The 25,466-nt window shown below is 61.1% G+C and overlaps 1 protein-coding gene across 2 annotated transcripts; it reads left to right on the top strand.

Annotated features, from left to right (window-relative positions):
* PTH1R (parathyroid hormone 1 receptor) lies at positions 1 to 25,316 on the top strand. 2 transcript variants are annotated; one of them, XM_036107722.2, is made up of 15 exons: positions 4 to 193; positions 1,229 to 1,351; positions 11,381 to 11,483; positions 13,381 to 13,515; positions 15,160 to 15,270; positions 15,374 to 15,492; positions 15,632 to 15,726; positions 15,923 to 16,118; positions 16,597 to 16,750; positions 18,324 to 18,384; positions 18,709 to 18,775; positions 19,030 to 19,124; positions 19,712 to 19,853; positions 19,966 to 20,007; positions 20,518 to 25,316. In XM_036107722.2, the coding sequence occupies exons 2-15, from the start codon at positions 1,277 to 1,279 to the stop codon at positions 20,890 to 20,892; spliced, it is 1,770 nt and encodes a 589-aa protein (XP_035963615.1). In that variant the 5' UTR covers positions 4 to 193; positions 1,229 to 1,276; the 3' UTR covers positions 20,893 to 25,316. The 2 variants fall into 2 exon arrangements, with proteins under 2 accessions (XP_035963614.1, XP_035963615.1); XM_036107721.2 differs by lacking the exon at positions 1,229 to 1,351 and having other exon boundaries at positions 1 to 193.
* Positions 25,317 to 25,466: the final 150 nt, after the last annotated feature.

Below are 25,466 nucleotides of genomic sequence, written 5' to 3'. Positions count from 1 at the left end.
GAGGGACGCGCGCGGCGGGCGGCGGCTCCGAGCGGCGGCCGGGCGGGGGGCGCTGGAGGCCAGGCCGGCCAGAGGGGATCCCGAGAGCCCCATGAAGTGCCCCCGGGGCCGCGGACGGGGCGCTGTCCTGGGGAGGCTGTCGGGGGGTCCCCGACATCCATGGCTAGGCGGGGGCCGCGGCGGCGCGCTCGGAGTAAGTCGGGGTCGGGGGGCGGGAGCCCGGGGGAGGGGGCCGGCGTTGGGTAGGGGTGACTCCAGGCCTGGCCGGGGCGGGCGGGCTGGTCCGTCTCGGTGTCAGTCGGCGGCGCCTCCTCGGAGCCCGGTGGAGCCGCCAGCCCCGCGCCGCTCGGCTCCGTGGCTTTTTTGGAAACTTGCAAATGTTTTCGTAGAGAGAGAGAAGGGGGAGGGGAGGGAGGGAGCGAGGGAGTGACCGAAACGGAGCTCGGGGCTGCTGGAAGAACGGAGGCCAAGGCTGGGGGAGCTAGAGACGGACTGACAGACAGGCCGACGGGCAGAGCGTCCCGGCCGCAGGCGTGCTTCAGCGGCGCGGGCGCAGGCGGGGCTCCGGCCCAGGATGGGGAGAGGGTTCGGGAGGCGGCCGCGGGCAGGATGGGGATCCGAGGGGGCTGGGGGGCAGAGAGCTGGCGGCCCGAGCACCGAAGGGCTCAGTGTCGTTGCAAAGTTGGAATCGCGTCCCTAAGCTGCACGCCCCGAGCGGCTCAAAACGCGCCCCCCGCCCCGCCCCGCCCCGCCCCCCCTCCTTGCTCTAGCCGCGGAGCTAAAAATAACAGCCCGGTTCGCCCCCCGCAGACCGCGACCCCAACCCCTCCCCCGACCCCTCCCCCACTGGGCGTGGGGCGAAGCCACAGCTCCCAGTTCCCCAAAAGAAAAAAAAAAAGAAAGAAAAGGCGGCGCGGGGGGGGGGGCGCGGGGGGCGGGCCGGGGGCGGGGGGCCCGGCCATATGGATGTGATTTCTCCGCTCCGAGGCAGACGGGCAGCTCCGCAGCGCTCGGCGCCCGCCCGCCGCCCGCCCGGCCCCCGGCTGCCTCCCTTCCTCCCTCCCTCTCTTTCTCCTTTGCGCTCCCTCGCTCGCTAGTCCTCGGCGCATGGGCCCCGCGCCGGGCCCCGGGGCCTCGGGCCGCCTGGCCTCCGGGGTCCCCTAGGCCCGGGCGTGGGCGGGGCAGCCCGGCCTGACGCAGCTCTGTACCCCACCACCACCACCACCAGGGCCGGCGGCGGCGGCTGCCCCGAGGGACGGGGCCCTAGGCGGTGGCGATGGGGGCCGTCCGGATCGCGCCCGGCCTGGCGCTCCTGCTCTGCTGCCCGGTGCTCAGCTCCGCATACGCGCTGGTAAGTCCCTCGCCCGCACTCCAGGACAGGCTGCGGGCTTGCTCTGCGGTCCCTGGGGTGGGCCCAGGGCGCAGAGGCTTGGGTTCCCTGAATAATCCGAACTTTGGATGAGCGTCCCCTCCGACCTGAGATCCTGGGTGCCTGCTGTCTCTGGGGTGTCTGGACTCGGTTCCAGATGCCTATGGTCCCCTTATTTCTGAAGCCTGGGTTTGGGGTCCCAGGTCTGGAAATCTGTAGTTGGGGTTCCTCTGTCTTCTGCTACTGTGAGCACCACAGCTCTGGTTTGTGTCTCCTTCAGGGGTGACAGTGTGGTCTAGCAGTAGACTGGGCTTTGGCCCTGATGTAGGGTCCCATAGACTTTGTTCCGGGGCCTCTGTTTTCTGCAAGTTTTGTTTGCAATCCAGGACACGGTTGTGGGTCTGAGGTCAGCATCACCCAGGCAGGGGGTAGGATTTAGGGGTCCCCTCCAGCTCTCACAATCACATGCGTGCACACACACGGACACTCTTGCCCAGAGAGGCGGGTGTGGTGTGGCACAGAGGAAGGATGGAGGTCCCCTGAAGGAGACCGACCTCACAGAACACTCCTCCAGGAGAAACATGCTGGAGGGGGACTCTGGTGAGTGAGGGACGCCCATGTATGCCCTCCTGAGAGCAGAAGCCAAGAGGGCACCAGAGGGAGAAGAATTGGCAGGTTGGGAGATAAGGCAAGAGAGAGAAGAGAGACAAAGGGGGTGGAGATGAGAGCTCCCCAGAGCAGAAGGAGTAGACAGACCAAGAATAGCAGAGAAAAGTAGGGGACTGGCAGAGGCCAAGAGCTGGAGACACGGAGGGGAGCATCGTCCTCCTCCTGGGCCAGAGACTGGGGACCAGGACCTGGGGAGTCAGTCAGATCTCACAGCAGCCCTGTCCTGGGGGACTAGCCCATTGCTGAGGAGGCTGTCTGCCTGTGTGTCCGACTTCAAGGCCCCTGCTGCCTCCCCAGTACCTCCCAGGTGGGGGCATCTGCCTTCTAGAGAAACAAGCAGGCAGGCAGGCAGCCACTTTCTCCTGACCAGCTCCCTACCCAGGCAGAACCTGAGGCGGGAAGGCAGGAGCTCTGGGATGCTTCCAGCTCTGCCTCAGGCCCGTCTGACCTGGGGCTATCCTCCATACCTCAGTTTCCTTATCTGTAAAAAAAAAAAAAAAAAAAATAGCAAGAAACCTTTGCCTAAGAATCTCCTGATCTGAGTGAGGCTCTCTTCTCCTCTGGGGCCTCAGCATGTCCCATTCCCTGGTGCCCAGGCACTCACGACTCTGGCTCCCCAAAGCCAGAGACCTCACGCCATATGAGGACTTGTAGATGGGGAAGTCGAGGCTCAGAGACTTGTGCAGAGGTAAATGCAAGGACCCAGAGCCATTTCCCCACCCTATCCCTTGGGCCAGGCTCACCTTCCCCAGGATCCCCTCCAGGGTGTGTGCAGAGCCAGCCCGCAGTCTGTGTGCACATCCCTGGGGCAGACAGGACAATGGGCATGAGTGTGCCAGAGCAGGGCTCGCTGGGCCTCTGGGCAGGCTGTTCTCTAGGTCCGTGTGAGCGCGTGTCACCTGGGAACACGTGTGTCCGAAGCGGTGGGTTTGCACATGACTTGCAGGGGCATAGTCGTGCATATATGTGTGTGTGTGTGCATTTGTGAGCACATGTGCACCCGGGTCTATTGTCTCTTATTTTTATTTAATAAATGCTTTTTTAGCACTTTCTACTTGCCAGACACTGTCCTAAGCACTTTAGAGTATTAACTAGTTTAATCTTTCCAACAACTCTCTAAAAAGGTTTTGTTATTGTTCCCATTTTTAAAGTAATCTGAAGCACACAATCAATATGACCATTTTTTACTGCATGCCAATCTAGTGCCAAGCCCTGTGTCTCCAGGGGGAGGGGGTAATGGGTCCCCAGGGCCCCACACTGATTTCTGGGGAAGCTGAGGCACGTGCAGAGAATTTGCCTGGCTTCGCCCTGGTTCAGGTCTGAGGGCAGGGGCAGGAGGAGGGATGCCATGGCTGGGTCTGCCCTGAGACCTTGTTGGGACATCAGTGGCTGGACGCTCAGGCCGTGTGCGCACTGGGGTTAGGGCTAGAGGATGTGGCCCAAGGATCACCCAGTACCCTGTAGGCCCCCTGGGCTCAGCTGGAGCCAGCGAGAGACTGACAGCTGGCTAGCTTCCTCTTTTGAACCCAGGGGCTGCCGTTCCCACCCAGATCTGTGCTGACGCCCACTAAGCCCACCAAACTCAGCCGATAGCCCCTGTAACCAAACCTGTGGGCTGCCTGCCCAGCCAGCCCCAGGAGCAGGCTCACACCTCCAGGGACCTCAGGGTTCGGGGACCAAAAAGCGTCCCACTGGGAGGACACCGGCTGTGGCCAGACTCAGCTAGCTGGTCCCTCTTGTCCTTACAGGGAATACTAGCTGTGAGCTGGGGGTCAGGTGGAGTGAATTTTGGAGGAAGGGATGGGCCCACAGATTGTGAGTAGGGGGCAAAGGGTGGTCTTATCCTTGGGGGGTGCCTCATCCTAAAGATGCCCTCAGCATGCACACAAGTGAAGGAGAAGCCGCAGCGGGAGAGGCAGCCTGTCAACATGGGGGGCAGGCCTTGAGCGTAGAGATGTGACCTCGGGGTCTGACACAGAAGGGACTGTGGGGGCTGGGAGTATAGGCGACCCCTCCCCTGCTCCAGGACCAGCGTGGCCACAGGCCCTCTTTTAAAGACCAGAGAACCACCATGTATTGAACAATGACTGTCCTCCGATTCTGAGCTAGAAACCATCACAAACGTTTTCTCAGTCTGTCCTTTCACCCACCCATTTTATGGGAAAGGGCCCTGGGGTTCAGGCAGTGAGTCTGTGGTAGAGATGGGACTTGAACCCAGGTCTTCAGACTCTTGCACTGAGCTTCTTCCTCCAAAGCAAGGTGACGGATCGTGCTGACCAGAGATCCCCATGTCCCACTGTGGGTTTTTAAATTTTTCTTCCTTTTCTTTTTTTTTTCTTTGTTTGTTCCTTTGTCTCTTTCTTTCTTTGTTTTCTTTCTTTCTTTCATAAAATCCTTCTGTTATTTTACTTTTATTTTCTTTTGTTTAATTGAACTAATACTTGAATATGTTCTTTTTTATAAAAGAGTCCTATAATACAGATTAAACAGAATTCATCCTTGATGACTCCCAAGTCCCAGTGTCCCTCTAGAGAAAACCATTTTTAACAGTCTGGGTGGGGGATATCCTCCCGGACCTTTTTCTGTTTATTTCCGAAAGATACCTTTTTGTGTCCGTACAAAGCAGACAGTTTTGTTCTGTTCTGTTATTTTCTGTGTGTTGTAAAATGAATGGCATCTGTTTGTAGGTAAGGCTCTGCTGTGTACATTTTTTTTACATAAAGGTGTGTCTTGGAGATCTTCTTGTCAGTAAATATAGATCTATTTTCTTTAATGGTGCATAGTATTCCAAAATCTGGGATGCATTAAGCAGTCCCTAAAAATGTACATTTAGATCTTTTCTGCATCCTTTGTGTGTCTGTGTGTGTGTGTGATTCCAGACAGTGGCGGGGAAGCTCCTGGAAATGCCGTCTTGTGCCCCTCTGTGACCGTTTCCCTGTAGGGTATTTCTAGATTTTGTCATTGTTGGGTCTGAGCACATCACGTTTTTTTATTTTATTAGACACGGCCACACTGCCCTCTAGAAAGCCTGTGCCGGTTAATACTCACAATAGCAGTAGGGACCAGGAGGGTCTCTCCCCCACACCCTCTGTCTCATAGAGTAGTATGATTTTCACCTTTGCCATTCTGAGAGGCGGAAAATGGTGTCTCTTGCCATTTTAATTTGCCAATTACCGGTGAGCTTTTGAACTTTACATTGGTCTTTTGTTCCTCTTCTAAGACCTTTGCACAGAGCCATTACTCATCTTTCTATGGGTTATTTGTCTTTTTTTGTATTGATTTGTTGAAGCTTTTTATATCACCTGCCCTTAAACACCCCCCCCCACACCCCAGCTCTGGGAACGGCCTGTGGACAGAGCAGGAGGAGGGGGGCCGAGCCCTCCCGGGAACTTGGGTTTTCTTCGGAATGTTTTAATGAGGCGTCAAGCGGCCTCCCCCAGATTCCTGTTGTGGGCCTTCTGGGGACACTCCCTGGTCCAGCCACCACACCAGGAAGGCAGCTCTTTCAGAGGGAGAGTCCCTAGGAAAAAGAAAGGGTGGGGTGAGGGTTTTGCAGACCCCAGAAGTTGTCTGCAAAATGCAGTGTGACTGGGAGAGAGTGCAGAGTTTCGCTCAGATTCGCAAAGACGTCGGAAACCTCCAAACCCTAAAGAACCCCAACTCTGGGACCAGCCTTGTGCGGCGGTGAGACCTGGTGGGATCCTATTCTGCTGACCAGGCATACGGTTAGGTTAGGCCATACTATCCTTCCGGGCCTTGGTCCTGCAGGCCAGGTAGAGGCCGCCTGTGAAGATCCACCGGGTCCAGCAGCCGGCTCCGCCATCCCAGGCTCCGTCCCACCGCCTGCCCTGAAGGCGTCCACGCTGGCCAGGATGAGAGGCGTCACGGTGCCTCCCCCCCCCCCCAGCCCCTCCTGGCCCTGAACACAGGCAGCCTGTTCAGGAAGGCCTGGAGAGGGGGAGGAAAAGTCAGCACTTGTCAGCGGTGGCGGGGCAGGAGTGTCCCCGGCAGGGAGCCCGTCCCAGCCTGCTCGGGCCAGCCGGACAGACGGAGGGCAGCAAGGGGCGGGGAGCAGTCCCTAGCCAGCTGGCACGGGAAACATCGAGAACCTGGAAAAGAGATGCAGGAAGGCCAGGAGGTCACGAGGGGGTCCCCTGTGAGCCAGGGTTTTCTCCTTCTGCCTTTACTGGAGGTACAACCCCCCTCGCTGCTAACGCTGGGGCACCACTGTCCTCTGTCCTGTTAGAGCTGGGCACCGGATGCTGTCACCTGCACCGTCGCCACGTGATCCCTCTCTGTCCGCCCCCACCCCTGAATTCCCTTCGTGCAGGCTGCCTCGGAGGCTCTGCTGGGGGGCGCCTGCTTGATGCCGCGGAAGATACAGATGCGGTTCAGAAGAACTCTGGACCAGGGGGCCCACGGGGCTGCGTCCTTCCTCCAGGGCTGCTGCTGCTTTTTACCCGTGACTCTGAGCCTCAGTGTCCCCGTTTGTAAGATGGGGATGTGGTGGAAGGTCAAGGAGATGGGGATAAAGCGCCAGGGTCAGTGGCTGGTGCCAACAGGCAGAGGGGCTGGATGGACCCCAGGCGGCTCTGCTTTCTCTAGAGGTGAGCGGGAAGCCTACAGCCGCCTTCCCGTAGGGGGCCAGGCGGGACCCGGGCAGAGGGATGGATGAGAGGACCCAAGAGGGCATCTCAAGGCTAATAGCATCCGATGGAAGAGCCTCTTTCCCAAAGGCAGAGGTGTCAGCCACTGAAGAAGCAACCCTTGTATTTCCTTCTTAGTTTTGCCTGGAGGAGAATGTAGGCACGTCTGGGATCACAGACAGCAAATGTGTGGAATTTGGCAGTTAGGAGAGAAACGGAGAGGAGTGGCCCTCCTTTGGTCAGTGGCATGGAACTGGCTCTCTCCACCACCACTGTCACCGTCACCCCTCCGTCACCATCACCAGCCTCGATGCTGCCTCCTCACTGTCCTCACCTCCACCCGCACTGCCACCACCACTCCCACCCCCAACTCCGACACCATCCTCCCTCGGGCTTCCCTGCGAGCTGAGGTCGAAGGAGCTGCTTGCCCCCCAGGGGAGGGGTAGTGAGCAGATGGCTTTTCTCTTCGTCTGAGCTTCTGAACTCAGGAAATGAGAAACACATCGGGCCTCTTGACCACACACCACTCTCTCCCTGGGACAGCAGCTTCTATGTTTGTAAATAACAGACTGGCTCCCAGCCTTCACCTGCACCCTGCCTGGAGCCCCCGAGACACCAGCTCATTGCTCCCAGGCTGCCCCTGTCCCTATTCCCCCCCAGCTCGGGCTGAGGTCAGGGCATCACCCCACCCCATGCACGTGTGTGCACACGGGAAGGCTCTGTGGGGGGGGGGGGGTTTCAACATGGGGAGTGCGCTACAGCGAGGGACACTGAAGCCGAGCCCTAACCCAAGACCATAGGAGGGATGTGGGTGGGGATTCGGGAGCCTGGTGCCAGGGCTGGGTGGCCCCATCGGTGGTGGGTGACCCCGGGCCATGATCCAGCCCTGGGTCCCTCAGCCCTTGCCCCCGAAACCCAAGATCCACAGGCTCTCTGGATGTAAACTGATGCAAGCCTGAGTCCTTCACACCGGGAGCTGGGCCAGAAAGACCTGAACTCTGCCAAGGAAGGGGAAGAGGGGCATGGTGGGGAGAGGGACCAGCAGTCACCAGGCCAGGAGGGGAAGCACAGCTGCCACACATTCCCCTGCACCCCCAGGACATAAGGCCGCCTGTCAGGGCAGAGGCTGATGGAGGGCCCTCTTGCCCCCCCCCAAGCCCAGGGGGCCTGGCAGTGACCCGGACTCTTACTGTGAGTCCAGGTTGGATCACCCCAAAAGCTCATCAGGCACACTTCACCCAGTAGGCCTTCCTGTACTCCCTGCTCCCGACCCTCCTGGAGTCCCACCTCCTCCCCTCCACCCCTCACTGTGGCCCCCTGGACTTAGTCATCTACCCAATCTCCCGCTGCCACTCTGGGTCCGCAGCCTGGGGCCACCCTCAGTGTGCAGCAGCAGGGGTGCCCAGAGGCCGAGTAGGAGGGCCATGATGTGCTGCTGCTAACGGGACCAATTAGAGCCACCAGCTCTGCCCTGCCCCCACCCATGCCCAGGCTCTCACTGAATCCTCACCAACAGCCCTACGGTCATCCTGATCGCAAGGGTTAAGCAACTTTCCTAGACACAGAGCCGGTCACTGGTGGAGGTGTGATTCAAGCCCCAGTGCTGGCCAGCAGAATGTGCTTGGATGAGGAGAGAGTGCAGCGGGAGGGAGGGGAGAACAGGGACCATTGCAGGCAGGGGAGCTGCCCTCGAAGGCAAGTGGCAATGAACTTGGTGCAGAACTGCCCTCCTTTCCTTGGATAAGTGCTTCCCGGACTCAGGCTTGGATTCCTCTTGCTGCAGTGTGCCATCATGGGGGGACAGAGAAATGGGTCCTACAAGTTCGGGGAGGCCAGAGGTGGGGCCGCTGTCCCCGTGGATGAATGGAGGAGTTTGGGGGCCCTGGGGTGCTGGAGGCATATCCCTTCCCTTCTCCTGGGCACTCCCAGCCCCACCACGGAAACCAGACTCCAGAGAAGAGGGGGTGCCCCCTCTTGGCCACAGAGAGGGTAAAGCCAACAGCAGTAGGTGGAGGCTGAGCAGATGCCTCAGTCCTGCGAGAGAGCGTGTGTTAGTTCCTGGTCATCACCCAGCTAGCACACCTGTCCATCTGTCAGTCTGCCAAATGGGCCATTTTCAACCCGTGACTGCCTGCCTTCAGTCACATCGGTGGGCTAGTCTATGGGGAGGGCTGGTGTGCCAGTCTTTGGGGACTGGTAGAAGCCTCAGTCACTCAGGAGCTTTCCATCAGCTGGAAAAAATACGGTGCAGTATCTGCTTGTCTTGAGAGAGATGGAGGTGGGCAGAAGAAGGGGTGGGGACGGGGCCCTGGTGAGGGAGTCAGGATAGGACGACAGCAGAGGCGGTACCGACAGTGGGTATGGGGCTGGCGGCAATAATGGTGATGGCAGTGATGGGGTTAATGTTGCCTTCGGTGGTGATGGTGATAGTGGTGATGCAGGTGGTAATGCCGGCGGTAGTGGTGTGGGTCATGGTGGGAATAGCACTGGCGGTGGTGATGGTAATGATGTTCTGCCAGTTGGAATGGTGCTGATGGTGGTGATGGTGGTTATATTTCTGGTAATAGTTAGTGCTCATGGTGGTAATGGTGCTGGTGCAGGTGGTGGTGGTGATGGGGGATGGTGATGGTTGTGTTTGGTGTTGGTCAAGGTGATGACGGTTGGTGGTGGTGATGGTGGGTGGTGGTTATTGATGGAGGTACTCTTGTAATGATGGAAATGGTAGTGAAGGGGCGTGATGATGGGTCCGAGTGAGCAGGGCAGCTACGCAGGGACCAGACTCCTCAGCAGCCTGGATCCGCAATGCCAGAGGCACAAAGAGAACTTCGGGTTAATCTTGGAGCCCCTTGGATTAGGGCAGGTCCAGCGGTCCTCCCTCAAGCCCCATCCTGCGAGACTCCTTCTGCCCCAGTCCGCTGTAGCTGGGGGAGGAGGGCGCAGAGCCCCGAGAGAGGAGCCAGCACATGGGCATCTGCTCCAGCCCTTCCTGGGGGGGCGGTCCATGGGCACTGATCCGGCCGAGATCTCAGGGTCCAACTCAGACTTCAGGGACACGCAGAAGCACGGACACCCGACAGACACGCCTGCTAAGGAACAGCCGCATGAGACACTGGCAGACGCGCGCACGCACGCGGACCTTTGCCCAGAAAGCCACGAACACACGCGTGTTCCCAGACACCTGAGGCTCACGTCCCAGACCGCACGCCGCACGGTCCCCACGTGAGAACGCACAGAGACGGGGCCCGCCCGAGCGCACCAGCCGGCCGGACGCGCCGCCGCGCACGCGCACGCGCACACACGCGCACGCGCCTCCGCTAAGTGAAACCAGCGGATCCCGAGCCCCGCCGAGCCGGCTGGAGACTCCCTGGCCCTGGAAGCCCCCGCTGCTGCCACTGAGAGACGCGGTCGATTAACTTCACCCCGCCGCCGGGTTCCCTGAGCCGCCCCGCCCGGCCAGCACGCCCCTTCCCCGGCCAGCCTGCTTCCCTCCCTGCCTGCCCCCGGCTCTGCGTCCGCCCCGCACCGCTCCACTCACAGGGGACCGGCCCTGCGATGCCTGAGGGGCGGCAGCTCTGCCTGTTGAGGGTGTGAGGGGGCCAGGCTGTGCCCTGTGGAATCTGAGGGGACACAGTCCTGCTCTGGGGCTGAGGGGTCTAAGGGGACAGACATGTCGCAGGCCTGGGTGTCTGAGGGGACTTGGCCCGATTTATAAGGGGGAGGGGGATGTGAGGGATGTATTAACCTCTGTGGGTCCCACTCATGGAAGTGGCTAGGCTTGGTCACACTGAGCTGTCCCCAGGGTAGGATGCTCCCTTTACTCTGACCCGCTTCGAACTCTAAGTCAGGGGAACATAGGTTCAGGGTGAGACACCCCCCCCCCCCCGCGATGCCCATGATGTTCTCTTCCTCAAAATGATGCCCGTGTATCCCACTGGGCCTGGGGTGTGCAGGCTGGAAGGAAGAGAAGGAAGCACATTCCAGAGGGAACAGCAGGAGCAATGGCCTGTTGTTGGCACCATCAGAACACAGGGTCTTCCTCTGCCTCGCGGGGGGAAGGAGCTTCTAGATAAGCACTGGGATGGGGTGACTCTGGCTCACAGCTGGCGCAGGAGTGCCCACCCAACCAGACCACTTGCCAGTGATTCCTCCGACCTCTAGCTCTTGGGACTGCAAGGCTGGGAGCGGCTGAGGCACTCCCCATTCACTGGGGAAAGCAGTGACTGGGGAGAGGGTCAGGATGGAAACTGGTGACTCCCAAGGTCCCACAGGGCACTAGGGCTTGAAAGAATCCAGGCCTGGTTTATTTCCCCAGAGTTCACCGCTCCTTATGCACCCGCTCTCCCCACCAGGTCCCCAGCAGACAGGATCCTGTGAGGATCCATCCTGGGACATTCCATCCCTTTCCCATGTACCCTTGGGGAACAGACTGGACAGAGAATATCAGTGGCTGCAGCCTACAGGGTTACTAGCGGACAGGCAGGGGACATCCCCCCTCCCTCTTTTATCCTTCTGGCTCCACCCTTTGGAGCCGCAGCTTCCCATCTGTAAAATGGGAGCTACATAAGGCAGAGTTCCCAAATTCTAGACTCAGAGCCTTTGGAAAGGGTGGGGGAATCCGTCAGGGAGGTTGGGATGGTTGTGGGACCTGCCAGTGCGCTGGAAAGGCCGGCCTGCAGTCTGACGTTCAACTTGGTAGGTGGATGCAGATGACGTCATGACCAAAGAGGAGCAGATCTTCCTGCTGCACCGCGCCCAGGCCCAATGCCAGAAGCGGCTCAAAGAAGTCCTGCAGAGGCCAGGTGGGGGCGGAGCCGGGTGGGGCGGGGCCAAAGGAGGAGGGCCTGGGGGCGAGGTCAAGAGAGGGAGGGAGGGGCCCAATGAAGGTGCGAGCCTAGGATGCAGAACCAAGTGGCACCAGGAGAGGGGGCGTCCGGTTAAAAGGGGGGTGAGGTGTGATCAAAGTCAGCAGGCTGAAATGCAGAGCCTTCCCTTCCGGGGTGGGATCGGTCACTATGAAGGCAGCCACAGTCCGAATCATCCCCAGCGGGCTTAGATGTGGCAAGGCACAACAGGATCAGGAGCCCTGAGTAGGGTGCCAAACCCCCCTGGGGTGCACTGGGACAGCTTCCTGGAGGAGGAGGTATCCAAGGCAGGTCCAGAAGAATAAGTAGATCTTTGAAGAAGGCCACCTGGTCCAAGGACAAGGCTGAGGTGTCCAGGGTCAGGAGAATCAAGGGTCCATGGGACTGGATGGGGAGAAGGCTAGAGGAGTAGGGATGGGTATCATGACTCTGAGTCACGGTCACTGTCCGGGAGCGGGTGTTTGACCTGGGGTCGGGAGGGCCTCTGCACACCAGCACGGCATCTTCAGGGACCCCTGCCAAGGTCAAGGTGGGAGGAGCCCCTGCCTTTCCAGCTCCTGCCCCATCTCCAGCTGGTCTCTTCCTTGAGTCCACTTCCTGGAAGCAGAGATGGGCGCTCATTAGCACCCATCCAGGCCTCTGCCGCCTGTCTGATGAAATCTCATCGACCAGGAAGAGGCCCAGGCCCTGCCTGACTGGCCGAGGAGAACAGCTTCCTGTCTGGAGCCGGTTCCCCTAGACTGCTGGGGGCCCAAGGGCACACAGTGACACTCTGTAGCACACGGACTTTGCTCATAGTCACAGGCATTCACACGGTCTCTGCAGTCCCAGCCCTGTCCGCAATGGCCCCGCTGGTGGCTCTTTGGTTCCCCGCCCCAGCCACATCAGGGTCTGGGGGTCAGGTGGGCCCCCACACTCTGGGTCTTGAACCCAGCGCTCTTCCCAGTTGTGGAAGCCCGGAGGCACCTTCTGCCCCCCATCATGCCCCATCCTGATGGAGCCCCTCTCTTCCTGCTCCACCCCGTCCTGCTGCCCCCCTCCCTACTAATGCCCCAGGATCAGGCAGGATAAGAGGCATGGCCGTTCCAGCCCAGCCGAGGTGTCTGCACTCAGCTTTGCATTGCTGCCACAAACCCTGACCTGGGAGGGCTGGGGGGCCTGCTCGGGCTGTAACTGAAGGGACACGAGTCATATAATGAGGGAGACATTTCAGCGAGGTAGAGAGACCTCAAACAGCTCTCTAATGGAGAAAAGACCAGCCCAACTCAGAGAGCCTCCAGGGTCCTTCTGTGGACTCTGGGAACTCCTAGCTCAAGTATCTGAGGGCAGGGGACGGGTAGGTAGACTTGCCTGAACACCCTTGCCACCTGCACACTCTTGCTCATGTCGTCCACACCACCAGCTTCCTGAGCTGCACCGTGCCCTGGCCGGGCTTCATTTTCACCGTTGAGCCTTTGCTGACATCACCCCTACTTGTCCACTTCTGTCCTGCGCCCCCTGGCGGGGCCCTGTCCTCCTGCACGGGCTCTGACTCCAACTCCTGGGTCGGAGGACATTGCCTCTGCCCATGTCTTGCCCACACTTACCGCTCAGCCCACTAGTTGATCCCACACCTGCATGCTGTTCGCTCCCATTTGAACCTCCTGTTGACAGTCTCCGTGCTCTCCACTTACTTCTGCACCCGCCTGTTATCTCAGCTCTCCCAACAGCCTGGGCTCTCAGCAGGGCAGGGATCAACCCCCACCGTACAAAGAGGGTGCCTTGGAGGCAGGAGGGTGCCCTGGGTCTCCTGCCATAGCACAGCTGACAGCCGTAACTGCCCTGATTTCTCCAGCTGACATAATGGAATCAGACAAAGGATGGGCATCTGCATCCACATCAGGGAAGCCTAAGAAAGAGAAGGCATCTGGGAAGCTCTACCCAGAGTCCGAGGAGGACAATGAGGCACCCACTGGCAGCAGGCACCGAGGTATGTGTGTGCTTCCGGGCATCCATCCGAGATGGGCAGGGACCCACCCACCCCACCGCTCTATCCCCTTTCTGTGAGCTCATGCTCTTCAGCTCTTGTGGAAAGGAAGAAGCTGTGGCCCCCTCCCCAGGAAAGCAGGGGAGGGGCTGGGAGGACACAGAACCCAGGAGGTATCATGTGCAAGAGGCTGGCAGCTGGATGGGGCCAGGCCCCCAGGAGATTTGGGCAGAGAATTTGCCCCGCACTACCCTAGGGGTGGACCCAGGGCTGTGGCCCCTCCCATGGAGAGAGATGACAGAGAACCTGGGAGACAGAGGGGCAAGGAGAGATGCAAAGAGAGGGAGAGACAGAGAGGGGACCAGGAGGCATAAACTGGGACTGGGACTCAGTGTGTCTGAGGAGGGTGCACCCAAACACATAGTGTGGTGGGCCATAGACACAGAGCAGGGGAGGAGGGTGGCCACAGAGCAGCAGGGCTGAGACAGTGGGACGAGGAGGGGAGGAGAGAAGAGAGGGAGGGAGATGCAGGGCTGTGTTGTCCCTCAGGAAGGTAAGAAGAGACAAACTCAGAGCCCAGGCTGCAGCCACAGGGCCGGTTTGAACCGGCTGGGTGGGCAGCAGATTCCAGATGGGCCACATCTGGGAGGCTGTGGTCACCCTGTGGCTCCCCAGGGACCAGAGGGAATTGTGGGCCTAGGCAGGCGGGGCTGGGAATATGGTGCCCAGGACAGAGAGCCTTTCACCAAGCTGGGGTGGGTCCAGCTATCAAGGCAGCCTTCCAGGATGGCTGGAGAGTCCTGTGGTTGGAGCCCTGCAGGGGAAAGAAGGGAGCTGGGGGGGTGGAAAGCAAAAGATTCAGAGGCTGGGGACCTTCCAAGGTCACTTAGTATCTCTGCTGTGAGACTGGAGCCCCAAAGTAGGATATGTCACCCTGTCTTGAATCCCACAATTAGCACTTAGATTTGGGGGATTATACCTCCTCCTATGAGGGGAGTCTCATAGCAGGTGCTTAGGGTGGTCTGGGATGGTAGTGAAAGCACAGGCTGATCTGGTCAATCCCAGCTACCCAGTGAGGAAACTGGAACACAAAGAGGGTGGACACCTGCGTGAGGTCAGCAGCTCTTTGGGAGTCCAGCTGGGACTGGAAGCTAGACCTCCTGCCTCCTACCCATGGATCCTGGGCAAGAGTCACATGGAAAGCATTCTGAGCTAAGGGAGTTAGTCTGGGCACTTGCCCTTCCCCAGGGACACCTGGAGGTGGGACCAAGAGCAGAGGAAAAAGAGAGAGGCCTGGCCAGGGGCTGAGTACCTGAGGAGGGCAGGGCCCTAGGCTGTAGGATCTCGGCAAATCACTTGCCTCTCTTGACCTCCACCAGCCGATCTAGAAAATAGGGCCAGTGACAGTACCTGCATACAGGGGCTGTGGGAATTCTGTGAGGCCAGGGATTCAATGCTGTGCAGGACACAGTAGGTAGTAAGGCTCGATACATTCTCTCCAGACCGCTCCAGGCCTGAGTGCTCCAGTCCTGGGGCACACCTGTCCCTGAGGGAGCCAGCGACCACAGGTGTGTTCATTCTTCTGGGTCACTAACCATGGACTTGACTGGTGTCCCCCACCTTGTCTGTCTGTCTCTGTGGGCACAGGGCGCCCCTGCCTGCCCGAGTGGGACCACATCCTCTGCTGGCCGCTGGGGGCACCAGGTGAGGTGGTGGCCGTGCCCTGTCCCGACTACATTTATGACTTCAATCATAAAGGTAAGGCAGGCTGGAGTAGGGTGGGGACCACCGGGGTGCCAGGACGGGGAGCTCAGGGCTCCAGACCTCTCTGCCTGCCCTGACCCTCCCTGTGGCCCTGCAGGCCACGCCTACCGACGCTGTGACCGCAATGGCAGCTGGGAACTGGTACCTGGGCACAACCGGACATGGGCCAACTACAGCGAGTGTGTCAAGTTCCTGACCAATGAGACGCGTGAACGGGTGCGAGCTTTCCCCCCTCCCCAACCTGATCTGGATAAGGTCACCCCTGAGCGAGGCCTGACGCCTCCCGCAACCTTAACTGGCCTCTGACCCTTAACCTGAGTGCCAGGGCTCTGACGCTGTGTCCCCTCCGGCACAGGAGGTGTTTGACCGCCTGGGCATGATCTACACTGTGGGCTACTCGGTGTCGCTGGCCTCCCTCACCGTGGCCGTGCTCATCCTGGCCTACTTCAGGTGGGCGGGGCGAGAGGCGGGGCTGGGCCGGGGGCGGGGCCGAGGTAGGGTGCCCGCACCCCCCTCCGCGGGGCCGGGCGTCCCTCCCTTCCCCCCCCCCGCCCCCGCCCCGCGCACAGCCTGGCTTCCCGGCCAACACCCCCCCCACCCGCGTGTCCCCGGGCCCCCACCCACGGTGTTGTCGCGCGCCCCGCAGGCGGCTGCACTGCACGCGCAACTACATCCACATGCACCTATTCCTGTCCTTCATGCTTCGCGCCGTGAGCATCTTCGTCAAGGACGCGGTGCTCTACTCGGGCGCCACGCTCGATGAGGCCGAGCGCCTCACCGAGGAAGAGCTGCGCGCCATCGCCCAGGCACCCCCGCCTCCCGCCGCCGCCGCCGCCGGCTACGTGAGTGCCCCCCTCCGGCGGCCCGCGCCTGGCACCCCGCCGCCCCGCCCCGCCCCCTCCAGCTCGGCCCCCACCCCCCAGCCCCCGCCGGCCTCCGGCTACCACGGGCGTCGGGCCGCTCACGGCCACCCCACTGTGTCCCTCGCAGCCCTCCGCCCAGCTCCCCGGCCCTACGGCCGAGGGCTTTGTGATTGTCCCCCTCCCGCCACTTTCATCAACACTCCTGCCTCCGCCCAGTAGCCCCAACCACCCCACCTCTTCACCTTGGCCCCTGCCACTGTCCTGAGTGCCCTCCTGCCCCTGGCAACATCCTCCCCGTCCGCCCCCTGCTCCTCAGCTCCGCCCTTGACCAGAGAGCCTGGCCCTTCCTCCCCGCCGGCCCAGAGCGACTTGTCCCATCTCGGGCGCACCCCCCAGCCCATCCCCGACTTCCCCAGATGCAGGCCTGCCTTCTGGCTAACACCAGCTGCTCTCCTAGGCCGGCTGCAGGGTGGCTGTGACCTTCTTCCTTTATTTCCTGGCCACCAACTACTACTGGATTCTGGTGGAGGGCTTGTACCTGCATAGCCTCATCTTCATGGCCTTCTTCTCAGAGAAGAAGTACCTGTGGGGCTTCACGGTCTTCGGCTGGGGTACGCAGGCGCGGCGGGCGGCGAGCCGCAGGAAGGGGTGGGGCCACGGGCGGCGGGGTCAAAGGGGCCGCCACGGGTGAGGCGCCCGCACCGCCTCTCCCCTCGTGGACGTGGGGCAGCCAGTGGGTGGCCTGCCCGCCCCCCTTCTCTGAGCCTGACCCCATCCCAGGCTCAGGCGACAGGGCTTGGCTGGGGTCAGGGTTCACCCCTGGGCTCAGCCTGGGGCTGGGTCTCACCTGGGGGCAGATTCACCTGGTGTTGAGGTTCAGCCCGGGAGAGGGAGGGAGTGTTCTCAGGTCAAGATTTCAGCTCAGGATCAGAGTGGGATGGTGGGTCAGAGGTCACCCTAGGGCTGGAGCTGAGGTCTGGGACACTCCCTGCACCGTGAGCCCTGTTTCCCTACCAGTCCCCTCACTGCGTGGGGCTGTCCACACCACTGCCACCTGGCCTGCAGGAGCCATGACCCAGAGCCCCAGGCCCGACTCTCGGCATCCTCCGTGCTTCGGCAGCCCCTCTGCAGAATGGGTTGCTGGGGCTCTGCACTCCTCCCCCATGGGTTCCGGGATGGAGTTACCGATAATTGTCCATTATTGTTGGCAGCTCCCGAGCTTGGCTGGGCTCCGGGGCAACTGGCCAGACTGCAGAGGGGTAGGCCTGGTGGCTGAAGCCCTCCCTGCACTCGGCACCCAGAAGCTCTCGGGTCAATAGCCACAGCCCCTTGGCACACACTCTGACCTTGACCTCACCCACGGCAAGCCCCAGAGTTGGGGGAGACCTGGGCCTTGTCCCGGGGACTGACCTGTGGACTCTGGGGCTAGAGGGTGTCGGGATGGGCAGGAGACACACAGATCTGGAGCAACAGAACTTGGTGACACAAGAATGTCATAGCTCTTCTTCCCACCGTAAACCCGGGTCGCACCCTCCCCCTCCCAAGGGTGCACCTCACCCAGAATGAAGTGTGAGGGGCTGGAGGGTGGAGGCAGAGCTCACTCAGAGGTACCATGTACCATCTGGGCTGACTCAGGCCTGGGAACACCAAGGTTCCCCTGTGGCCTTTACTCAGCCTGGAACAACTGTCATTCCATCCAGCCTCATCCATGGGGGCTAGGACCTTCCAAACTGGGTGTGTGTGTTGGGTGGTGGTGTGGTGTTGGGGCAGAAAAATGCTGGTCCTAGGCCCCTCCCCCACAGGAACTCCCAGTCCAGAGCCTAAAGGGAAGGGGGGATTGGACTGAGCGTGGGGAAGTTAGCGATGCCCTGTTTTCCCGTGAGCCCGACAGGCCCGCGTGTGTGGGTAGGAGATGCAGAACCAAGATGAGGGCAGAGGGCTGACGGGTCCTGAGTGCGGGAGCCCCGGGAGGAGGCCGTGGGGGAAGCAGAGCGGCCCCCACCAGCATGTGGCTCTGTCACCAAGCAGCCCATGGGCCCAGGGGGACGGGGCTCAGGGACAGTGAGGGGATCAGCTGGGGGGTCATCGAGGATGAGAGGAATGGGCTGGCAAGGTGGGCTGAGGGGAGAGACACCATGGGCAGCGCCTGCGGACCCTCACACGCTGCCCCCTCTGCGTCCACAGGTCTGCCCGCTGTGTTCGTGGCTGTGTGGGTCAGCGTGAGAGCCACCCTGGCCAACACGGGGTAGGTCCAGGCGGAGCAGGGGGCCGCGGGGCCAGGCCACAGGCCAGAAATACTGCTGGCACGCCCTTCCTCTGTGAAGCATGGGGGGAGGGGGCTTCCTGTGCCCTGGCCCTGAGTGGGCCCAGCTTCAGTTTTCTGTCCAGCCTTGAGCCAGGCACCCCCTCAGGGTCAGGCTGCTTCAAAAGCAGTGTCTGAGGGGGGGCCTCAGGCCTGGCCCTACCCAACACCCCCCTGTCCTTTGTCCCTCCCAGCTCTGGGGCCACTCTGTGGGCAGCCTCAGGGTGGGAACAGGGGGGTGGGAGCTGATGCCTCGGCTTCCCCCAGGTGCTGGGACTTGAGCTCCGGGAACAAGAAGTGGATCATCCAGGTGCCCATCCTGGCCTCTATTGTGGTGAGCAGGGGTGGCAACAGGGCTGGGTGGGGGCGTGTACTGCGGGGGCCGGTGACCAGCCCCTGACAGGGACTACAGAGGCTTCCTTGGACCCCAGGGTTGGAGCCACGGGCCTGAGTCCAGTCGGGGAAAACAAGGGCCCACTTGGAGACGCAGGGGCAGAGCAGAGCCTGGGCGGGTCCGTGGGTCTCTGGGCCCTCGCCCCCACCCTGCTAGGGTGCAGCTCGAGATGCCGCCCTCCCTCACTCCCACAGCTCAACTTCATCCTCTTCATCAACATCGTCCGGGTGCTCGCCACCAAGCTGCGGGAGACCAATGCCGGCCGGTGTGACACGCGGCAGCAGTACCGGTGAGCTGCGCCCAGGGGGCCCGGGGTTCCTCGGAGCACCGGGGTCATCACACCCCAGCATCACATACCAAAGCAAAGACAGAGGCCCCAAGAATGAGCCTGTGTCGAGGGAAGCACCCAGCTCCTGACTCCCTGGCTGGCCCCACCCAGCAGTCATGGGCTCTCCCCCGGTCTCTGGGGCCACCCCGGAGCCAACCTGGGCCATTCAATGCTGGGGTCTGCAGGGGATGGGGGGGCAAACCCAGATCTCTCCTCAAAGAGCTGATTGTAGCGAGTCCAAGGGACAGGTAGGCAGTGGGTGGCTTCGAGGGGACAGCAGCCCCGCTGAAACCTGAGGAATGGGCTGTGGGATGAAGATGTAAAGCCAGGGGGAAGTGAGGGCCAGTAGGGGGACCAGTGGGTGCAAGCACCGAGGGCCCTTACGAACACTTTGTCCCAGGTTAACTGGGTCATCCTCAGCTCTGGCCAGAGCCGAAGGCCCCTTCGTGGCTCCTGGAGCCTAAGAGCTTGGGGCGGGCAGGTCGGGTGGCTCGGTGCCTCCCCAGGGGAAGTGGCCTGTCCCTGAGCCACCTGCTCTGCTGGCCCAGGAAGCTGCTCAAATCCACACTGGTGCTCATGCCGCTCTTCGGCGTCCACTACATTGTCTTCATGGCCACGCCGTACACCGAGGTCTCAGGGACGCTCTGGCAAGTCCAGATGCACTACGAGATGCTCTTCAACTCCTTCCAGGTGCGCAGGCCTGGCCGAGGCCTGGCGGGGGTGGGGGGCGGGGGGAGGGAGGGCAGGGTGGGGGCGGCAGGTGCGGCCTCTGGGCCCTGACCCCGAGCGCCTCTCTCTGCAGGGATTTTTTGTCGCCATCATATACTGTTTCTGCAATGGCGAGGTAAGCAGGGTGGGCAGCGCTGGGGCAAGGCAGGGGGGCCGCGGAAGTGCCAGGGTTCCCCAAGTCCTGTCCCTCCATTCTCCTGTCCAGTTCCTCTGTTCCTCCGAGAACATCCCTGAGGACATTCTGAAGGCAGAGAGTCTTTCCAGATGATTCAGGCTCAGGATGTGCTAGGATCTGCGGGCTCCTCAGGCTCTGGCAGAGCCCGTATCTTCCCAGCCCCACGGTTGAAGGCTCCGTAATCCAGAGTGAACGACTCAGCCACCCCTGGGGCCATTTGAGCCTGGTAGACTCCGGGTGTGTCGGTTGCCTGCAGCCAGGCACCACGTTCTGAGGATGACGGGATTTTACTTGGCCTTGGAATTTTCCAGTAACATCCCACGCCTCCGGTTCCGCTCGGGAGCTGAGTGTTGTAGGGGCAGGGATGAGGGCACGGCTGGGGCTGGGGGGCCATGCGGCGGAGGGCTGAGAGGCTTACCTGACGCCCCGCCCTCCTGCGGGCCATGGCAGGTGCAGGCCGAGATCAAGAAATCCTGGAGCCGCTGGACACTGGCCCTGGACTTCAAGCGGAAGGCCCGCAGCGGGAGCAGCAGTTACAGCTACGGCCCGATGGTGTCTCACACGAGCGTGACCAACGTAGGCCCCCGCACGGGGCTCGGCCTGCCCCTCAGCCCCCGCCTGCTGCCCGCCACCACCAACGGCCACCCCCCGCTGCCGGGCCACAGCAGGCCGGGGGCCCCGGCCCCCCAGGCCACACCACCTGCCGCACCTGCTCCCAAGGACGACGGGTTCCTCAATGGCTCCTGCTCGGGGCTGGACGAGGAGGCCTCAGCGCCTGAGCGGCCACCCGCCCTGCCACAGGAAGAGTGGGAGACCGTCATGTGATCCGGGACCCAGGCCAGGGTTGGACCCGTGGGCATAAGGGCTGACAGACGGACCAAGAGACGGGTGGTTGGACGGTTGCCCACTCAGGGCTGGGGCTGGGAAGACAAAAGAGGAAAAAAAAGAAAAAAAAAAAAGAAAAGGGAAAAGGAAGCGGTGTGTAGCTTCCTATAGTCTGAGCTGGGGCTCAGGAGGGGAGGGGCAGGAGCCATGGAGCTGTTCCTGGGGTTCACCTCTGGAGGGGCTCCAGGGGCCAGGGGCCAGTCCCTGGGGGCCGGGCACAGTGCAGCAGGAAAGACCTGGGAGAAGCCAAGAGTGGCCCAAGTTTGCTGGGGTCACACGGGGGCCCAGCGGAGCCATGCAGGAGCTGGGCCACAGCATCTCCCCGCCACCAGCTGCCACCTCCAATGCTTCTGCTGAGGCCCCGGAGTGGGTGGGGGGGACCCCGGCTCCTCTCGGCCAACTCTTCACCTGTTGCCCCGTCACTGTTCACCAAGGGCCAACCGCGGATCCCTGGGTCCCTGGCCCTGCTCCAGGCCCCTTCCTGCCTGTCTGGTGGCCATGCTGTGTCCCTTGGGGCCTGGGGCACTCAGGGAGCTCTCCACACAGGATCCCCAGCCCCCACCATGGATTTGACACGCCTCTGGCCACCAGACTGAGAGGGCAGGGAGCGTGCTGAGGCCATCAAGTGAGACGTGGGCTGAGGTCCGCGCTCGGGCTCAGGAACTGTGGGGGAGCCTGGGGTCATCCCACAGGTCCGGCTGGGTGAGGGCCTGCAGGACTCAGCACATCCACCCACCGTGGATCTGAGCCTGTCACTAAGCATCCCTAGCCCACAGCCACCTGCCACATTAGCCACATTACTTGCCCACCCCAGTCTTGGGCCCTAGAATGGCACAGGCCCTCCTGGCCTGACGCTGAGAACTGACCCAACTGCATCCCCACCCCAAGCTCTGACCAGAACAAGCTTTCTTCTCAAGTCCGAGGATGGCCTTGCCCCTGGGCCTATACAAACTAGTGCCCCTGCCTGGCCCTGCCTTTCCTCATCTCCAGCGCAAACTTGTTCTTCTCCGTGGGCTCAGCATCTGGAAAGCAACCCCTATCTCGAACAGCACCCCCACCCCACTGGGGACTGGGTGAGGCGTCATAGGCAGTGGGTGGCATAGACGTACTCTGAGCAGCCTCAGGCCCAGCAGTGCCTTCCCTTCCAGATGGCAGGTAGGGCAAAGAGTTGCCCAAAGGCCCGGTGCACCCATGGGGCTCCACGTGGTGTGACGTGCTTGGAACACCGAGAGACATGGGCCAGGACCTGAAGGGCCACTGAGCCAGTTTAAGCATCAAGGATTCCTGTGAATGCTGGGAGCTATTGGAAACTGTACAGGGAGAGCAACCCAGGTCTGAGCCACATTTAGAAGAGTCCCTGCTTCATTGGAGAGGCCAGAGGAGGTTACTCAGGCTTCAGGGGAGAGGTAACCTTGTGGGAGGAAGTAGCAGGCAGGAAGGACCCTGCATGAGGCACTGGCTGGGAGAAGGAGACCCAAGCAGAACAGACCCCCATCCCCTTCCCAGGGGTGTCTGTGTGATGCCCCATTTTCAGGGCTCAGAGCTACGGGACCTCTGGGAACCTCATCCCACCCACCCCACAGGCAGTCCCTGAGGCCACTAGCTGGCTGGGCCCCAGGGCCCCATCTTCCAACCCAGACTTCTCCTCAGGAGGCTTCTGAAGTAGAGTCCATGAGGCCCACTCCCCCTGAAACACTCAGACTGGGTACCCCTAGGACAGGGCTGTCTTCCCCCTCAGACTAGGTGCCCCCAGGACAGAGTTGAGCCTCTCCTCTCAGTCCGGATTCCCTCTAGGACAGGGCTTAGTCACTTCCCACAGACCAGGGACCTCCATCCCAGGACAGGGCTGTGCTCACCCCTCAGAGTGGGTGCTCCCCCAGGACAGGGCCGTGCTCCTCACACAAGATACCACCCCCCAGACAGGAGTGTGCTCACCCCTCAGACTGGATACCCCCCAGGACAGGGCCAGGCCTCCCCCTTTAGACTGGGAACCATTTCTGGGATGTCCAGGACAGGACTGGACCTTACACCAGTCCAAGGCCCTAGGCCAGGACCCTCCTCCCTTCGACCTGGAGCCCCTAGGTCAGGGCCGGCCTTCCCACTCAGAGAGGCCCCTGAGCAGCGCCTGGGCCATCCAGGTGTTGGCAGAGGAAGTGGGAGCCCTCAATGGGCCTGGCAGGCAGTCAGGACCCTGTTTGCTTGAGCAGGGGCTGGAGCCAGGTGGTCACTTCTCCCTTCAAGGCCTCCCAGCCCAGCCAAGCCGCAGGGAACACGTAAACACCAGCCGAGCTGAGCGCGGGCAGGCAGGGAGGAGGGCACCGAGAGACCCCAGCTCCTCAGCCTCCTTGGCCAGGGTGTCTGGCACCTCATGGGCTGCCCTGAACTCCAAGTGGGGCCAGTAAGGCGGGCCTCAGCTCCCACCTGTCTTGGGCATGTGAACAGGCCCTGCCCTCTCTGGCCGGTCTTCCCTCAGCTCTGACTGGGAGAGGAACCTCTGAAAACCCTTGGAAGGAATGTACCCCCCGCTGGGGGCCTCTGGAACCCAAGGCCAGGCCCCAAGGCTGGGTGAGATCATAGATCCCAGCTCAGAATGGGGCCTCCAAGGGGCAAGGGGCATCAGATGGCTCTGCCCACCCCCAACCTGCAAGCCTGTTGAGAACAAAGATGCAGCCGGGCCCCGCACGCCCACCCAGAGTGGGCAGCTGTGACAGCCTCACCCTTCTGCCCTCACCCTGGGGAGGTGGGAGGGAACAGCACAGACACAGGGGAAAGGAGACTGAGTTCTCTGGAAGTTCAGAAGGGACATGACCCTGCCCTAGGGGGTCTTAAGGGGGACACAGCCCTGCTCTGATGATGTGTGAGGGGCCGTGACCCTGCCCAGGGGCCTGAGAGGGTCCGGGCTCTGCCTTGGTTGTTAGAAGAGGTCTGGCCGGGGTCGGGGGTTGGGGTCCATCAGAGGGGTCGGTCAGGAGCCGTGGGGCTTGCTGCGCAGCTCCTGCACATGGACTGGGGTGGGCCCAGCTGCTTGACCCTCATGCCTCCTCAGCCAATTCCAGAATGATCCCAGCCTGAGGTTCCCATGGCCAATGGCAACAAGCCCTGGCTGGGGCAGAAGAGCCTCTTCTTGGGCAGAGGAGGGGACTCCAGAGCCAGGCAGGGGCCTGGACCCTGGCTGGCTCCTGGGTGTGCTGTGTGATCCTGGGCAAGCTGCCTTCCCTCTCTGAGCCTCAGCTTCTCCTCTGAGGTCAGGCCCTTGTCCAGGTCTCCTGGCCTGTGTGGGCTCAGCACACAGCATCCTGCTCCTTAGTGGGCCCCTAGGACACAAGGCCAGGACACCCCCAGTGACAGGTTCCCTCCTTCAGTGTCACAGTCATGCAGGCTGTGGGGGCCGAGAGGTGGTGGGCGTGGATTCTGCACTCCTCCCCGTCCAAGGGCTGGGGATGGAGTAGAGGGGCCAGGGTCTGGGAGGCAGAAGAGGCAGAAGACCAGATTCCAGCCTTTCATTTTGGCCTCAGCTTTCCAAATCTGTGGGTGAGGGGAAGGAAGGCGGCTGCATTAATTATGCGCCTACTGTTTAGGCCCCCTTCCCCCCACCCCCAGCAGTTTTAGGGGAGATAGAGAGGTTTCAATTCCCCTAAAGGCTTCCGATCACAGTTCTCAGACGGAAACACTGGGGGGGGGCGGTGGGGAGCTCTGCAGATGAGCAGCCCTCATGGGGTCCTGCTGGCTTTGCTTCCCAATGGGGAGGAGGAGGGGACAAGGCCCGGCTGGGAGGATGGGGGGCAGGGCAGGGAAGGGCAGGCTTGTGGCCACCCCAAGCTCCCTTCCCAGAGCTCCAGGACCTGTGGCTGCAAACTCTTCAGCTCCCGAGGCCTTTCCCCTGCTCCTCGCGTTCCCCTCGGCTGGAGACCCTCTCCTGGGAACCCTCTCCCCAGCATGTATCAGTCAGGGGACGCCCTTGATGTGAACCGCCCAGAGGCCACACGGACAGGCTCTGCTCCCCCACCAAGCTCACCCACATCAGTGAGACAAAGGGATGTGTGTGGGGCTGCTGGGTGTGTCTATTTGTATTAGTGTATGTATATTGGTGTCTATTTATTTGTATTTATGTATGTATATGTGTGTGTCTGTTCATATATGTGGCTGTTGTGTCCGTCTGACTGTGTCAGTCAGTGGATCTACCCGATCACGTACCTGTGTCTGTGTGTACGTGTATATGGACGTGGATGTCCATTTGCACGTGTCTACCTGTGTGACTGTATTGTGTCAGTGTGCCTGTTTGTATTTGTTTGCATGTGTGTCTGTGTATACGTGTGTGTCTATTTGTGTGTGTGTGTGTGTGTGTGTCTATGTGGACCTGTGGTCTGAGAACGCCGCCTGTGGGTGGAATTTGGCCCGGGGACGTGTTTGGTTTGGCCCTCACAGTATTTTCAACATCTTGAGCCAACATTTAAAAATCAGGATATTTCACATAAAAATTCAGCTTTCCAGTTTCTCTTAAAAATTCAGAAGCT

This window comes from Halichoerus grypus, chromosome 1 (genome assembly GCF_964656455.1).
Source record: "Halichoerus grypus chromosome 1, mHalGry1.hap1.1, whole genome shotgun sequence".
NCBI classification, from domain to species: domain Eukaryota; kingdom Metazoa; phylum Chordata; class Mammalia; order Carnivora; family Phocidae; genus Halichoerus; species Halichoerus grypus.
Note: the sequence above shows the minus strand (reverse complement) of the source record. Positions and strands in the feature narration are given on the sequence as shown.